The following is a 17,914-nucleotide window of genomic DNA, read 5'->3' as shown; positions in this document are numbered from 1 at the left end:
GACCGCTGATTAGCTTACAACTCTAGCATATGGGGCACAGGGACACTCAAATTAAATTGCTATTTAATACCACTAAAAAGGCTCAAAATATCACCACACCTTAACGTTAGCATAATGAGGTTACCTAAATGTTAACCGAAGCATTAAGAATGTTGTAAGTGTAGAGATAGTTTATTGAAAAGACAGATTATAAAGACAGTCTCGTTCATGTTTACATGCGGGCACCATCTTGGAAACCAGTCCTGACCAGCCGAACGCCGTGCAACGTGGAACCTCCCATGGTCCAATGTTGCCCAGAAGAAAGCACTGAGCGCCTAAGAGAAGCACTCAACGCAACAACAGGCTAGCTAGTGCTTCCACAGGATATACACTGAAGAGATGGGGGATTATTCCACCGAATTTCAAAACATCGACAACGAACCCTTTCAGTTTGATGGACGTCCTTATCTTTTCGAGCCGGAATATACTGACGAAGAGCTACGGGAGCTCCGTGAAAGAGCTACGAGAGAGAGAGAGAGAGCTACCGGTAGTCAATGCAGCAACACAGCCTCGTACTTCAGGAAACTGGTGGTGTACCTGGGGACATTGTGAAGCTATTGCCAACAAACAGGAGTGTCTGTGTGCCTGCATGTAAACATGAACGCGACTGTCTTTATAATCAACCTTTCAATAAATCTGTACACTTACAACATTCTCAATGCTTCGGTTAACATTTAGGGACCCTCATTATGCTAATGTTAAGGTGTGGTGATATTTTGTGCCTTTTTAGTGGTATTAAATAGCAATTTAATTTGAGTGTCCCTGTGCCCCATATACTAGCGTTGTAAGCTAATCAGCTGTCCGCGCTAGCATGTTCCAAGCTAAAAACACATTTGATTAGCATGAAAACATGTCCCTGAGAACGAGAGAGTGGGTACACATCTGTTATTAACCCCTAGGTTCGTTTTGCGCCGGAATTGTCCTTTAAAACACACTCACATTTCCTCAGACCAGGTCTCAGTCTCTGCGGTCCACCATGGTCCACCCTGCAGGAAGAAACAAAGTCACAATCAACTTCATACTCCAGGGCTGGGGATAATGTCAAGGTTTACCCATCATAGTGTGAGATGCAGTTATCAGGGAGACGGAGTGCGACTACGTCAATTCTGCAGGTTGTTCAAGCCACAGTCAGGGCAATGCTGCTAAAGCTGTCACGGTGTGATTACACTTACTCTGACCGGTATTTTCCACCAGGCGCGCCTGCGCTGCATTCTGGGCGCGTAGGGTGCCCCGCGAGCAATCGCTCCCATTCAAGTCAATGCTTGATATTCCACCAGCCGTGCCACGGTGTGTCCCAGAAGCGTACGTGACAGCCAGGCAGGAAGTTAAACAGCAAGAGCATCCAGTCAGTTTACCGAAACATCCCCCCCCCACCTCCCCCCCAATATCGTACATGTTTCCTCTACGACACCATGGACACATTTTGTCCAGTCCACCCACCCCTTCTCAACAAAGCTATGTGTAGCAGGTGCAGATTGACGACAGAAGGATGAATCTGGTGCCACGTATTTTAATTTTCCGTTAATTTTCTGTAATTAACAGAAGAAAGACAATATAAGTTGCACTGTAGTTTCCACAAGCCTAATGGCTGCCGATGTTAACAGACGCTTTTGCAAAACTAAGTAAAACTCACGTTAGTTCTGCCCCTAGAGTTCATTCTGCCATTTACTGGTCAATGTCGCCACCTAGTGGCGAGGAGTGCAACTGACTTACACACCGCTAGGCAGTCTTTCTTGCTATAACTACATGCATCTTAAAGTCACAAAAATAATGAATAGGCGAGAAACTAAACTGTTCTAAATTGTATGGGGGGGTCCTATCAACAACGTATATTCAATATTAACGTATTAACCTCAAAACCTGGCGCTACATATGCAATCAAAATCCCTACATCTCTCAATACACACACACACACACACACACTAAGGGCACTATTTTAACAATCTGAAACCCAAGTATCAAACGTGAAACGCAAGTAGCTTTGTGGGCGGATCTCTGGCTGTTGCTATTATACCGGCGGGATAAATGACTGTTGCGCCCGATGCAAAAATGGGTTGGTCTGAAGTAGCTAGGTGTGGTTTGGTCGTAACTGCAATAAATCAATCAGCGCATAATCTCACATTCCCTCTAAGAGCAGGTGCGCTTGTTCCATGGCAAATTGCTAATATGATGGCGGATTTGCCTGGCGCACGCCAGAGGGAGCTGTCCGGGATGCGGCAAAGTAATAAATGCCCGTGCGCATCTCCTCAAGTCTGGAGAGGATTGCTGCGGCCATTGAGCGGGGCCTCCAAACGCAGCGCCTGGTCTTGTTGTGCCCCTTCCTCCTCCCCCCACTCCATCTCCATCTACCCTCTCCACCAGGAGTGCATGGCGCATTGCCACTCCCGGAGCAGATCCTGCCGGAGTGTCCAATCCCGCCGTAGTTCAACATCACGTCTCCTTAAGTCCTCTAATATTTCCTCATTTACGTCATCAACACATCCATGATTCATGTGGCTTGTTTTTTTTTTATTGTGACATTGTTCATATTACAGACACACATACAATTAACATATCAGAATTGACACAATATATATATATATATATATATATATATATATATATTTTTTTTTTTTATACCCTTTTTTCCCTCTTTTCCCCTTCCACTCCCCCCTCCTTCACACCCAGTGGTAAAGAAAAAATAAATAAATATTTAAATAAATAAATAATTATAATAATTAAAAATAAATTATTATTATAAATAAATAATTAAAGGAAGTATATGTGCGTCTATACCCACTCATACATACCTACTCACATATATATACATACATACACTCCCAGACGTACATCATATATGCACCCATATATTCATATGTACCCACGCTTATGCTTATGCGATTCATGTGGCTTGTTGTGTAAAACACAACAAGCCACAAAGAATGCTGCGACTTTTTGAGGACTGTACTGTAAAGTGCCTCCTGACCTATCCAAACACCTGAAGGGCATTTTCAATAATATTTTTCCATATAATTATGTATGGTTTGCAAAAATGGGAACTGCTGCATCCCAGGAATATTTTTAAATATTTTACTTGGCATGGATCATTTCATGCCCATTTACTGTACTAAGACCTCAGGACATTCCGTAACTTATTTACTATTATTTAAAAAAAAGTTTTTTCCAACATTCAAAGTGAGTTGTGTAGCCATTCAACAAACTTTTGTAATGGTTTTCAACAAACCATTACATTTGTTAATTTTAAAGCAACCTCTGTTGCATTTTTCCTATGAGTGTACACCACAGTGTCACCTGCATACATTATTAAATCAATATCATTACATACGAGTGGAAGGTCATTTAAATATACAGTATATATATATATATATATATATATATATATATATATATATATATATATATATACACACTGTACTCTAGCAGACTTAAGCTTGACCATTGCGGGACCCCCATAATGCATGTTTTCAACAGGGATACATTTTTGAAAGCTTTTTTGTGGGGTTTGGGAGGAATGAGGGAGATTTATTTAATTTGGTGTGTCTAAACAAATAACAACATATAAATAGGATACATATGTTTGGCTTATTTTTTCAACTTAAATTATTTTGTTAGAGAGAAAGTAGTCTACCAAAAAATGGTAACATTAGGTACTGGTACAGAATTAAAGCTACCTGTATCGCTACAAAAGTTAAGTAGGAAAAGTGAGTTCTCAACTTCAATGTAGGCTGCTCAAAGTGATAAGTGAGTTAATTAAATCAGATTTTATTAATGCCAATCTAATCTGTCTCTGACCTTGAATACAAATCAGATGTTGCCCTTTTCAAAATAAGATTGAGAACCTCTGTGATACACCTTCACCCAGAGTTCTTCAGTAAGTGACAGAGGAACATTGTTGTCTGTCTGTCCATACCTGAGAGTGTTCAGTCTCCAGTTTGGATCCTCCAGGAAAGTAGAAACCAGCTTCACTCCTGAATCTCCTGGATGATTGTAGCTCAGGTCCAGCACTCTCAGATGGGAGGGATTGGAGCTCAGAGCTGAGGCCAGAGAAGTACAGCCATACTCTGAGATCAGACAGCCTGAGAGACTGAAAAACACACACACACACACACACACACACACACGCACGGTTCAGATTGTGTTGGAAAAACAGATATAAAACCACTTCTTCGATACATTTCTAGATTTATGAATGAGGAAGCACACAACATTTATCCCTTATCTTGCCACTGTGACAATACACATTTTGAAGAAACTAGAACCTGTGTTGGTTTCAGTGTAAAGAGCTCATGACCTTTCAATTTCTTTCAAGTGACAGTGACTGCCACAAGGGGGTGTTAGATGGTTTCTGTTTACTGCTGTTCATTTTGTTTACTCAGGTCAGAAAAATTTGGCTCTAGGGGCCTGTTGCACAAAACCGGGATAAGGGATTAAGCCGGGATTTTCAAATTATCCTGGATGAATTTAGCTTTGATTTGGTTGCACAAAAGCAGGTTGAATTAAACCCAGCCAATTAACCATGGAGATTTATTCTTTGCTCTCCCCGTGAAATTTGCCCCGTGCAACGTGGAGAGGTGGGTGGAGGCAGGGGGATCCACCCATACCGTGCAGCAGACTCTAAGGAGACTCTTAGCGTCAATAACGACGACAATGGCACCTGCAGGTCATGACCAAATGTCCATATTTTACGAGATGGGAGTGGAGATGTGTTGGAATGCCACAAAACTTCTTAATCTTTTTAATTTGGTGCTGTCACAAAAAAAACATGAATAATAATAGGCTACATTGTTTTACAGATATGCTTACAGTGTGTATTGATGTCACTTAGGCTACTTCTTTTTCTAGTTTTTGTCCAGTCATGTTTGTTCTGTATTGTAGAAAGATATTTAGAATTAGACATAGCTTATAGAGATTGGTGCATATGGTTGTACAACATATTCTCGCATTATGAATAAGGGTTTGAAATTAAGCCTATAGTCCTTAGGGTAAATTTACCGAGGAATATTAATTCCCTCTGCTCACTTTTGAGGCATAGTAAATAATAATACATTTTATTTATATAGTGCTTTACAGGCTACTCAAAGACACTTTACAATAACACCAGCACATTTAGCACATAAAAACAGATACAGCAATACAACCAAAACTTAAAACAAGCATATTAAAAGCAAATAAAACAGTGTACAACTTTGTAAAAATGTGGAGTGACTGTTTTTAAATCCTTTCAGTCGATCCGCAATTGTCTGTCGGGCTTTTTCTTTGTCTGATAACAAAAGCCGTATTTCCCTTTTTGCATATTATATGCTTCACCTCCTCATAACTTCCCATTAGCTGCTGCTCAGCAGGTGAAACAGATGCCGCACGCGTCTTCTCCATTTCTGCATCAGTAAATCTGTGATCGATACCGTGATCTATTTGAGAAAGCCTTGATCGTGCACTTATCCCAGCTATCTACACCTGGCTTGACATAGCTTCACCTTCTCATCCTGGCTCGGCAAACGTGCAACCGATTAAGCCGCGATGAGTCAGGCTGCGCTTTTTCAGTTATTTTGGATTTCTTCATTCTACTTATGTGCAACAGGCCCCTGGGGTCATAGACATTCGTCCACTGTTATCACCGACTAAGAATTTACATATGAAAAGGGAGAGAAAGAGCTATAACCAAAAGTCTGAGAAAAACATCCAGGGACTCAAGGTTGGTTACAAAAAAATAAAAAGGCCTTTAATTCATTTGGCAAGGCATTTAAAAAGACACCAATGTGTGTCAGCTTTATTCTTCCTCAGGATGTAGAGAAGATAAGCTGAAAAGAGTAAAGGAAGCTAAAAATAGAAAAGAAGAGAGTGACCTGGCTGCCGCCAGACAACTCTGGCTGGCTTTTTAGTTGTTGGTGGGACTTTCACAAAATAAAAAGGGCTGCAAGACAGACGGCTAGCTGTCCTTGTTCTTGGACTAGTGAGTAATATTAGTCGGCTTGCTATTGTGTTGTTGACATGCTAGTTTTTGATGACATGTAATCATAACAAATGCACATATATATCTGTCCATATTTATGACAGCAGTAAAACTGTAGGGGCACCAAATGCAAATAATATGTTAAACAATGTTGCTTCAACTTGCAGTGATACTCGGATCCTAACTGAACACCAACCTGAGAGTTTCCAGTCTGCAGTGTGGACTCTTCAGTCCAGAGGACAGATGCTTCACTCCTGAATCCTTCAGGTTGTTGTTACTCAGGCCCAGCTCTCTCAGACTAGAGGACTGGGAGCTGAGAACGAAAGACAGAGCTTCACATCTTCTCTCTGACAGGTTACAGCCATTCAACCTAAAATAGATTCAATAGAAAGGCCATCCAATTATTAATATAGGAAGAAAATAACAGCTCAGTGTCATCATTTACAAATAGCTGAACACCTACCTGAGAGTTTCCAGTCTGCAGTGTGGACTGTTGAGTCCAGAGGAAAGATACTTCACTCCTGAATCCTGCAGATTGTTGTTACTCAGGTCCAGCTCTCTCAGACTAGAGGAATGGGAGCTGAGAACTGAGGACAGAGCTTCACAGCTTCTCTCTGACAGGTTACAGCCACTCATTCTGATAGGAATTCATTAAAAAGTAAATCCAAAATTAACATATGAAGAAAATAACCGCTCAAAGGGTCATTCTTCTTAATTAACTGAACACCAACCTGAGAGTTTCCAGTCTGCAGTGTGGACTCTTCAGTCCAGCTGAGACCAGCTCCACTTCTGAATCCTGTAGGTTGTTGTTACCCAGGTCCAGCTCTCTTAGACTAGAGGACTGGGAGCTGAGAACTGAGGTCAGAGCTTCACAGCTTCTCTCTGACAGGTTACAGCCACTTAATCTGAAGCGGAATCAACAATACATAAAAAACCAATTACAATTTTTTTTTTCTAAAAAAGTTAATTTAATCTGGATAGTTCTGTGCACGTACAGAGCTTTGTTGGAGGCTTTGACCACTGGCAGAAGCCTCAGAAGAGCCTCCTCTGAAGCAGAGAATTTCTTCAGGTCAAACACGTCCAGATTGTTTTCTGATAACAGTAAGATGAAGACCAGAGCTGACCACTGAGAAGGAGACAGTTTATCTGTGGAGAGACTTCCTGAACTCAGGGACTGTTGGATCTCCTCCACTAGAGAACCATCATTCAGTTCATTCAGACAGTGGAACAGATTGATGCTTCTCTCTGCAGACAGACCCTCACTAATATTCTTCTTGATGTACTTGACGGTTTCCTTTTTGGTCTTTGAGCTACTTCCTGTCTGTGTCACCAGACCTCCTAGGAGAGCCTGATTGGTCTGCAGCGAAAGACCCAGGAGGAAGCGGAGGAACAAGTCCAGGTGTCCATTTGGACTCCGTAAGGCCTTGTCCACAGCACTCTGATGGAGATGTTTTAATTTAAGGGTTTCTCTGAATACTTTAGGCAGCCAGGAGGTTGATTCTTCTTCTGCCAGCAGGTTGACTCCAGAGTTGATGAATGTTAGATGGACATGAAGAGCAGCCAGAAACTCCTGAACACTCAGATGGACGAAGCAGAACACCTTGTCCTGGTACAGTCCTCTCTCCTCTTTAAAGATCTGTGTGAACACTCCTGAGTACAATGAGGCTTCTCTGATATCAATACCACGCTCTGTCAGGTCTGATTCATAGAAGATCAGGTTGCCTTTCTGCAGCTGCTCAAAAGCCAGTTTTCCCAGAGACTCAATCATCTCCCTGCTCTCTGGACTCCAGTGTGGCTCTGTCTCAGCACCTCCATCATACTTGACATTCCTCAGTTTGGACTGAACCACCAGGAAGTGGATGTACATCTCAGTCAGGGTCTTGGGCAGCTCTCCTCCCTCTCTGGTCTTCAACACGTCCTCCAGGACTGTAGCAGTAATCCAGCAGAAGACTGGGATGTGGCACATGATGTGGAGGCTTCGTGATGTCTTGATGTGGGAGATAATTCTGCTGGCCTGCTCCTCATCTCTGAATCTCTTCCTGACATACTCCTCCTTCTGTGGGTCAGTGAACCCTCTGACCTCTGTCACCATGTCAACACACTCAGCAGGGATCTGATTGGCTGCTGCAGGTCGTGTGGTTATCCAGAGGCGAGCAGAGGGAAGCAGATTCCCTCTGATGAGGTTTGTCAGCAGCACATCCACTGAGGTGGACTCTGTAACATCAGTCAGGATCTCAGTGTTGTGGAAGTCCAGAGGAAGTCGACACTCATCCAGACCGTCAAAGATGAACACAACCTGGAACTCCTCAAACCTGCAGATTCCTGCTTCTTTGGTTTCAGAAAAGAAGTGATGAACAAGTTCCAGCAAGCTGTACATTTTCCCTTTCAGCACATTCAGCTCCCTGAAAGTAAATGGAAATGTGAACTGGATGTCCTGGTTGGCTTTGCCTTCAGCCCAGTCTAGAGTAAACTTCTGTATTAAGACTGTTTTCCCGATGCCAGCCACTCCCTTTGTCATCACTGTTCTGACTGGTTCATCTCTTCCAGGTGGGGTTTTAAAGATGTCTTCACATCTGATTATTGTTTCTGGTCTGTTTGGTTTTCTGGATGCCATTTCAATCTGTCTGACCTCATGTTCTTCATTAACCTCTGCAGTCCCTCCCTCCATGATGAAGATCTCTGTGAACATCTGATTCAGAAGGGTTGGGTTTCCTGCTTTAGCAATCCCCTCAAACACACACTGGAACTTTTTCTTCTGGTTAGTCTTAAGTTTACGCTGACAAACTTCAGAATGGCTTTCTGAATAAAGACACAAGAAAGAAGATCAATAAGTCAATCAAATATAATTTAACATTTAAATGTCCTCCAAGAATGAAAATATATTTTAATGCATCTTTTCAGACATAAGTAAATGTCCCATTTTTAAATCTGGTAAAATCCTCTCACTGCTCTGCAGACGGTCAGCCAGCTCCTCCTGCTTCATTCTCCTCAGGAAGTCCAGTGTAATCTTCAGAAATGCCTCTCTACTGCTTCTCCTCTTCTGCTCTTCATCCTCACCATCCAAAACCTTCTCATCCTCCCTCTGACTCTCTAAGCATTCTGGGTAATCTGGAGTCAGAACCTTCTGAAACTTCTTCAGCTCTTTCTTTACAAAAGTGACGATGCTTTCCTCCAACAGCTGGAACAGAATGATAAAGTCAACATTCAGTTTAAAGAACTCAACATGTGATTCATCTCTCAGTCTGAAGGCTTGCTGGTTTGAAAAGAGCAGCATGGAGACTATTGGGATCTGAATAGTAGTTTATCATTTAATCTGTATTTAATAATGAAATTTGTTTTTATACTGTATATACACACCATAAATATGGAGTCCAGGTCTGTTTGCTGCTGCAGGTCAGAATGACCACTGAGGCCTTCTGAGCTCCCGTGCTGAACCCTGGGGAGAAAAAATAAAGTGTAAGAACCTTTCATATCTGCACACAGTCCTTATGATGACAAAATGGTCATTGTGGCTATTGAGGTAGCACAATGGAGTGTGCTGAATGTGGTTCAGTGAAATAGTTTAGACGCATACATGGACGCGGTCATTGGCTACATCACCAAATGCATCAATGACGTATCGAGGATTACTGTACGGACATTCCCAAATCAGAAGAAGAATCTATTTTTAACAGGGACAGCAATGCCACAATATGAACAACTAGATGGCAGAAGGGTACTTCGCAACAACAGTTTCTTAAAGTGTGAAAATGAGAAAAATTACATTAAAGTTTTTTGTTGTCCAGCCAATTGTATGATAGGTAGGACAATGAAAATGTGCCAAGTGGTTGTCATAATCAATACATTTATCTACATAAAAACAAATTGAGCTCAAACTTAACCTTTGACCGTTTTTCGGAAGTTACTATATTCTGCCTTTGCATTATCTGCAAAACAATAATGGGTCATACAATGGCAAAAATACCGTAACTTCTAATTTATTGACCATTTGGACTTTTATCACTCTATTCAAACATTTATATGATAACAACGATAGCCTTAAAATAACATTTATTGAGTTCTGTCTAGTAAGGCTTAATATTACATCAATAGAATATTACAAAATAAAAAATAATGAGAAGGCTACAACTGTACTGGATCATTTTTAAACCTTATTGTTGTACTTAATTTAAGTAAAATAACAGTTTAAGAGGTTAAAGTAACCTTCCACCTATATTTCTTACATTTGAAAGGTTTTATTTGGCTATGCCAGTAATATGTAGACGCCCTTTCTCAAATACCATTCACCCTTTTCTGACAAAACATATAGGAATATGCTTATATTTGATGACATTGTGTGTATGTTTTCCAAAATTAATGAAAAAACTCTGTATTGATACATTTTCCTGGACAGAATGGAAAATGTATTTAGTACCACATGCGTGTACAGACTACAGTTCTCTCTCACAAATTTGATGTGATTAGGATTGATTGTCTTGATATAGTCAGTTTATGACGGAAAGAACAAAGCACAAAGAAGGGAGTCTAACAACAAGCTGATTTTAAGAAATATATTAAATTAACAAGAAAATGAAACAAAAGAATGTTAAGAGGTGAATAAAGTGTGTGTTTGTCTGTGTGTGTGTGTGTGTGTGTGTGTGAGAGAGAGAGAGAAAAGAGAGAGAGAGAATCACAAGAGTCCGGAAATCAGTCCACAGAAGGGCAGAGGGGCTTAATTTATCCCTTTTCTTCAACCTCATTGAGGTTTCTGACTGCCAAGGAGCTCCAGAAAAACCTCCTGGTAGGAGTCATGAGGGGAACAAGATTTAGATTTTAGAATCTCCGTCTTGTTGGCCTCCTCCACACCCCAGTCTTGCGACCTCAAGGTGGTTGGTATACAGGGATTGAACTTCTTCTGGAGGAAGTCCAGCTCTATGAAGTCCTCCTCTCCATGGGATTTCTTCACGAACATGGACCTTGACCCACGTCGCAATTGCAGCACTTTGAGTTCAGCCAGCCTGGGCATTTTTTTAGTCCTGGCTGCAGAATGGCCATCCATCCAGGCCCTGATGTTATCATTCTTCAACTCCACCACCTCCACTTTCCTAGAGTTAGAATTTGCCACCACTGACAAAAAGTCATTAAAAAATCAAAACTCCTCCAGGTCTGCGCCTCATTTCTTGTTCCACACCATGGTGAAAGCTGTCGGCGCTCTTGAAGGTGTTCCCCGGCTCGAAAAACTTCAAAGTGACATCTTCAGCTGACATTGTTTCAGAATTTACCAATGTCAGCAGTGAAGAAAACAGAAACCAGTTTTTATTTTGGGCGCTACAATTATCCACCCAGACTAGTAGGCCTACTCTTCTTCCTCAGTTTCTTTACACGTAGCATATACAGTAAGTGATCGTATTAGCGCCCCCTCCTGTTGGCTGTTAATTTCACTTTATTAGACTTTTTTTGTGCCGACGGCCGTCGGTTGGACGGCCGTTCTGGACTTCTCCAGAATGCACAGATTGTCAGTCTGTCCCTGGTACCCCCTGACCAGCACTAAAGTCTATTTAAAGAGGAACAGTACAGCGCTGTCAGCGATAGATTTACTAAACAACAGCCTTGTTACTGAAAAAAAAACATTGAAATGCTAATGAGAAAAGGAGACAAAAACTGTAAAAAAAGATGTTAGAAAGAAGGAAGGAAATAAGGCAAGAATAGGTCAAAATAGTATCAAAAACAACAACTTCAAAAACAGTGACATAAGAAGAAAAATGCAATAAATGGAAGAAAGGAAGAAAGGCAAGATTAGGTCCAAAGAAGGCAACACAAATGTCACATTTTTGGTAGGAAAAAAACAAGTCTAAATAAAGAGGAACAATGTTCTGGACAACAGCCTTGTAACTATTAAACATTTTGGTAATTATCTCACGTAGCCCCTGCAGTCCTCCAAAGTACCCCTAGGGGTACACGTACCCCCAATTGAGAAACACTGCTCTAACCCAAGGGGGTAAGCGAGCATCCAGAAAGCGTACCTCTTATGGGGAGATTCTGAGGCTAACGTTCCGCTAGCATTCCACTGACTGTCATTCATTTTGACGTCCCTTTGACAGCGAATAACTTTACATCTGAAGCGTTTAAAGACTATTTGTCCATTGTTTATTTCTAAAGAAACACAACAATGTATAAAAGGCTCCATTACCTTATATCTCAGGTTATGGCTCCGTAGCAGACGTTTTTGTAAAAATAGGCTAACGATTGTGTCATAACCACGAGACTTGCTGTCGCTAGAAGAGAAATTAACCTATAGCCAGGAGAAGCTCGCAGTCAATTGGGGGGACATGGAGTCATACAGTCAAGGGAGAAGAGAAGAGTTCATGAAAGCATCTATATCAAGCAAAATATTTCAGCAATGTTTTGATGGATTGGAAATACTTTGGTATGTGACAAGATTCTGAATGATTGAGATTTCTCTTGGCACAGCTACCAGAAAGACAGGTTGCTCATGTCACATCTACGTCATCAAGCTCAGTTTGAGACTGCACGGCAGCTGCGCAGTACGCTCAGCTATCCTCGGAAAAGTGCTCTGATTGAATTCACTGGTCTCTGTCGAAGTCTATGGCGTTGCTGTGTCCATTTATTTTACTGTCTATGCCAGGACCCAGCAGAAGAGACATGACAGGTGCACTATTGGTACGTTTGGCAATAATATGTGTGCATTAGGTCAAAGTGGGTTTGAGAAGGAATATGCATTTATTATGCTATTATAACAATGACTTCTTAAACTCATTAATATATGCCGATAATTCTAGTCTATCACAAGTTTACTAAAGTCTTTTATTTTGTATGTAAATACACTATACAACATATTCAAGTTTATTATTAATACTATTGTTATTGGTTAAGTACAGTCATGGTGGTGGTGAGGAGGAAAATGATGAAGAGGAGGAGGACGGGCAGGAGGAGTATGGAGCAGGAGGAACCAGCACAGATACAGTGAAAGGTACAAGTCCAGTGTGCAGGGCTGTATAACTTAGCGTTGGGTTGTTTTGGTCTCTTTTTGTAGTGTTACTATTACTGCGATTAAAATTACAATTTAAAGGTTCCGCTCTGGTTTATTGGCATTTCTTTAAACCAATCACAATCTTCTTGGGCAGCGCTAATCTGTCTGGTGGTTCTGGTTCTGGTATCACTGGGCATCAGATTAAAATAACATTTTGTGGCATCGCCGAACCTGGACCATGAAGCTCTGAGAGTCAGATAATAACGTTTTAAATTCTTACGTTTCATCAACAGCTTGTCCATCTTTAAAGTAAATAGGATGACCCATAGACCGGTCGCTCTTCATGGACACACAGCTGGGTTCAGGTCCAGGTTTCTGTTGCTGCATCCTGATACAAACAAAGACAGTGGCTGAGTAAATGTTCACGAAAATGTAATCTGATGAAAGATGCTGTAACTGCCGTTAGTTCATTAACATGCATTAGATTTCATTCATGTGGTGTGTAATTTTAGTACATTTATTATATAGTTTATGTGTATAAATGTTATGTCTATACATAATGTTCTGAGGTTACACATGGATGGAAAGAGCTGCGATGTAACGTGTTAAGCGCATTCCGTAAGAAAGTGTAATAATATCTTTAAGTTAAGTTACTACACTGGATTTGTGTGAAGATAAGTTGTGATGAGACGTGTTGAAGATACAAGATCCGTGTTTAGCTCCTTTGTAACTAGCTGCCAACGAGATACATTAGGAATGTTTACACGTTTTAGTTAACTTAGGCTGATAGCTTGCTTTGTTAATGTAGTAAGCTAGTGTTGCAATGTGGTTACGGCAAGCAGCTGTATTAAGTGTTGTTTCGTTGGCAGTTTCACGGGATTGATGGTCTATGATGGAATAAAGATCACCCAGTTTTTCACTAAACATCGTGTGTCTGCGCGTTACTGGGGAGCTACAGATGCTGTCTCATCTCAGTTGATAATCAGTTGTTGGCTCTTTTCTGACAAATAAAGTTAGTAGTGGTATATTCATATACATATATATTCAGTATCAATCATGATGGAGGAGTGATGTGAGTGCTGAGCTCTAACATGGAGAAGAGTCCATCATCATCTCACCTCTGAGCTTTGGTCTGGCTGTCATGGTCCCCACACAGAGTGGTTTTAGAGGGAGGGGCTCCCTCCTCTCTGTCCTCACACTGACTCATAGCAGAGTCCTCACCTGCTGGGAGACATGACCTCTGTTACTATAACAAGCTTTTCATCACAGGACACATTAGTCCCTCATTCCTCTCTAACATGTCACAGATACTGTAGAAAACAGTGACTCAGCTCTTTCCATCAGACACACTGAGCAGGTGTCCGTTCCAGGAAGGAGGTTTAACAAACTGAGTCTAACCCTGATGTCTGAGTTGATTTGAGTTGGTTCAATCAACTCAGAGTAGGTTCACTCAGGGTTACGCGCATGCACCACCACTATAAAAAGACAGCATGAATGGAGCCATGATTCTACGATTCACCATGGTAACAACCACAAACAAACGGGTCGGCGGAAATACTCATGCGCACAAACAGCAAGTTTGAACATGCATTTCGTTAAAAAAGCAAGACAGTGGCTGCTGCTGCAAAAGAGAGAGAATTGCTTTGGGAGAAAATTGCTACTTTAGTCAATGCATACGCATTAACAGTGTATTAATTTCATATTTAATCACAGTTGACTTATAATATTACTGGTGACAATTGGAATTGTATTACACATAGAATTTCATTTGGGCGAAAAAGTAACCTACTAGTCACACTTTTCCGACGGCTCTACAGTGGCTTTACTATTACAGTATGATCTGTATACACACCAATAAAGAAAACTAACGTTTGCAAAAAACGTAATGCGACACAAAGAATCTGCTGGGATGTTAAAGCCTGTCCACGATGGTTGATGTTAGTGATATGAGGACGGATAAGGTATCTACATATCTAATGGACTGAGATAAAAAATACCTCTCAAATCGGTTATGTGGAAATGAAAATACATCTATAGTTGGGACTCAGTATCATCTCCCAACTTAAACTCTCAGTGAATTAATACAGCTTTTTCATCAACGGATCGTCCACAAAAGGACATGATGACATGTTTGAGAAAAAAACCTTTTATAATCAGCCTAACATAAACCAATACGTTTTTTTATTCATGCAGATAACAAACTGCATTAAAATGCACCTGATACAGACTGAATGAATGAATGAGGAAATGAGTTTCTTGAAGAAAACCTGCTCCCAACCAGGTTAGGTTCACAGACTCAGTTACCATAGTAACTGACACTGAGGTTAAGTTACCTCTCTTTCTGAAACGGGCTGGAGTTTCCCCTCTCTCTCAGGTTTGATTGACCTCCCTTTCTGAAACAGAAAACCCAGAGTTTCCCTCATCTCAGGGTTAACAAACTGAGTTTTCACTAAACCTGCTTTCTGGAATGGGGTCAGTGTATATTTTGGTCATTCGATTTTTATTTCATAAACAGGTGTTAAAAAACAAAAAAACCAAATGGTTTCTTTTTTAAAAACAAAATTTGAAATTGAAATACAAGGTGTTTTTACCTTTTCATGGTCAAAGGGGGATGGGAGAAATTTAAAATATGCTTTGATTTTCATTTTCTATTTCATACAACAAAAGAAAAGAAAAAGAGGCCTGTTCTTTCATATTCAGAGACCGGATGTTGGCATTTCCAATGCAACAGCACCAGTGTACCAATTTCATCCCAGGCTAAAATGACTTTGGAAACCTAGCTAGCAATACTCTTGATAATGCTTGGAGGGACATTTATTTTATAATGTCACATTTATTTATTACCCTCTCTCCCTGCCTTCCTCAGACTCTCTGTCTCTACCCTCCGCAGACAACTTTGCCCGAAGAGTCAAACCAGGAAATAGACTTTCAGTTCACAGCTGTAACGTTACGGTTACATTAACATTACCGTTACAGCGCCAAAGTCTGGTCCCAGCAAACGGCAATTTTCTGTTGCTGCCGTTAAGCTTGCTGATCTGGCAGAAAGTCACCGGCGGTTATAATGTTCGCTGCTACCGCTGCAGCTAGCTATGCTGGTGGCCAGCACCAGCCCTGTGACCCTTGGTCCCCGGTTCGCTCTATGTTGGCTCCCCGGTGTTGACTGACTCTGGTCCGTCTGTAGAGCCAGCGTTACCGCTCTAGTTAAGCTCGGAATCAGACGAATCTGCTGCGTCACGTTTTACTCATATTTTCTTTTCTTTGCAGATAGTGATATGCTTTGATGCACTGATGTCAGGCAGGCTTGCTAGTTGCTTTTATCCGAGTCTGTGAGATAACCAAACTTCCTTTGAATATAACGTGCAAATAAATAGACGGAAATCAATGAAAGTCCCCTGAAATAAATAAAAGTAAAACATATAGGCTTGTATTTAAATTTTTGATTTTAAAACGAAAATTAAATAACCATTCGTTTTTTAGTTTTTTAATACCTGTTAATGAAATGAAAATCGAATGACCAAAACATACACTGACCCAGATCAGATGTTAGTGTAACTTATCTTAACTCCACGCCAACGTAGGCGCTGCATTATAAATTTTATACCTTATGCCTGCAACGTATGCTTAAGTTTAAAAAATCGCCATCTTGAAATCTTATGTGGTGTAGCACCTGTGTATTTACGTTGCCAGCTTCCTCATTCTCACTCTCTCACGCACACTCCTGCATGTACACACAGACACACACACACACACACAGGACATTTTACTCAGTCAACACAAAATTCTGCTTTTAACAAAGTAACAATTTCAAGGCAGAACTTCAACTTGTACTTTTAATGCAGTACAGAATGATCTTACGGTAATTCTTTAATGCAGTAAAAGTACAAACCGCATAGTTATGTTGCCATCTTCCTCATTCTCACACATGCGTGCACACGAACACACGCACTCACGCGCACTCACGCGCACACACACACACACACACACACACACACACACGGGACATTTTACTGCACTCTGTAACTTTACTTTTATACTTTAAGTACATTCAGCTGATACTTTATCTCCTTTTACCAAATTAACAATTTCAAAGCCAAACTGTAACTTGTGTGTAAAACTGTGTTTTGGATCAGATGTACCACAGCCAAGTTGATCAAAGCTGTCCGACCACTTTGGACCCTCCCTGTTTTTCACTGATGTGAACTCAGAGAACATTCTGCTGTTGTTTAGACCTGAGAACTACCAACAGTAATACATGCTAATCATTCTCAAACCATCTCCTTTAACTCAGATGGACACTCATTAGAATCATAGTCTATCTCTAAAAATCTGAAGAACAACCCAGAAAGAACCATTTCTTCTGTCCAGTCAAACAGATTGAATCAAAGTGATTCTGTTCATCAACCATTTCCAGATTCCTCTGGTCAGATTCTCACCTGCTGAAGTCTCTTCAGGTCACTTTCCAGACACTTTCCTCCTTCATGTGTCGAGGAAACTCTGGGAGAGAAGAAGCTGCTCATTGGCCCTCGTCAGTCCTGGTGTCGATGTGCATTTGATCTGAAGACGCCGTCACAGTTCATAACTTCAGAGTCAGAGAGACGTCAGAACCAGTCCAACCTGTCCACACACCCAGTCAGTGTGAGAGAAGTCCCCCATCAGATGATGGAGTTCTACTATCTGTCCACTAGATGGAGCTAACTGACCATCTAATGAGATAAAGATCAGCAACTGGTACAGCAGCAGATATCTCTCCAAGTGGCCTCCGTGTCACATATTACTTTGATACTTTAAGTACATTTACCTGTTAATATTTGCTACCTTAATACTTTATTTACACTGCTTGTTTTGGTCCAACATTTACCTTTACATGTAGCGCCCTCACTCTTGGCTGAGAAGAAAATCTCCAAATTAAAACAATAAAAGCATCTTTCTCCTGACTGCAGCTCGCAAATCAACAC

At 41.0% G+C, this 17,914-nt stretch overlaps 3 protein-coding genes across 3 annotated transcripts in view; 2 read left to right on the top strand and 1 right to left on the bottom strand.

Moving 5' to 3' along the window:
- Positions 1–17,914, top strand: part of LOC114552945 (heterochromatin protein 1-like) — a 600,023-nt gene that overhangs the window by 305,457 nt on the left and 276,652 nt on the right. The window lies entirely within an intron of this gene.
- LOC114553107 (NACHT, LRR and PYD domains-containing protein 3-like) overlaps positions 1–17,914 on the top strand; it is a 582,600-nt gene that overhangs the window by 291,138 nt on the left and 273,548 nt on the right. The window lies entirely within an intron of this gene.
- LOC114553109 (NACHT, LRR and PYD domains-containing protein 4-like) overlaps positions 1–17,914 on the bottom strand; it is a 239,017-nt gene that overhangs the window by 169,213 nt on the left and 51,890 nt on the right. The window contains 1 exon segment of the mRNA XM_028574254.1: positions 13,240–13,347. Coding sequence (XP_028430055.1) covers positions 13,240–13,347 — 108 coding nt within the window.

The sequence above is a fragment of the Perca flavescens genome, chromosome 3 (genome assembly GCF_004354835.1).
Source record: "Perca flavescens isolate YP-PL-M2 chromosome 3, PFLA_1.0, whole genome shotgun sequence".
Classification (NCBI taxonomy): domain Eukaryota; kingdom Metazoa; phylum Chordata; class Actinopteri; order Perciformes; family Percidae; genus Perca; species Perca flavescens.
Note: the sequence above shows the minus strand (reverse complement) of the source record. Positions and strands in the feature narration are given on the sequence as shown.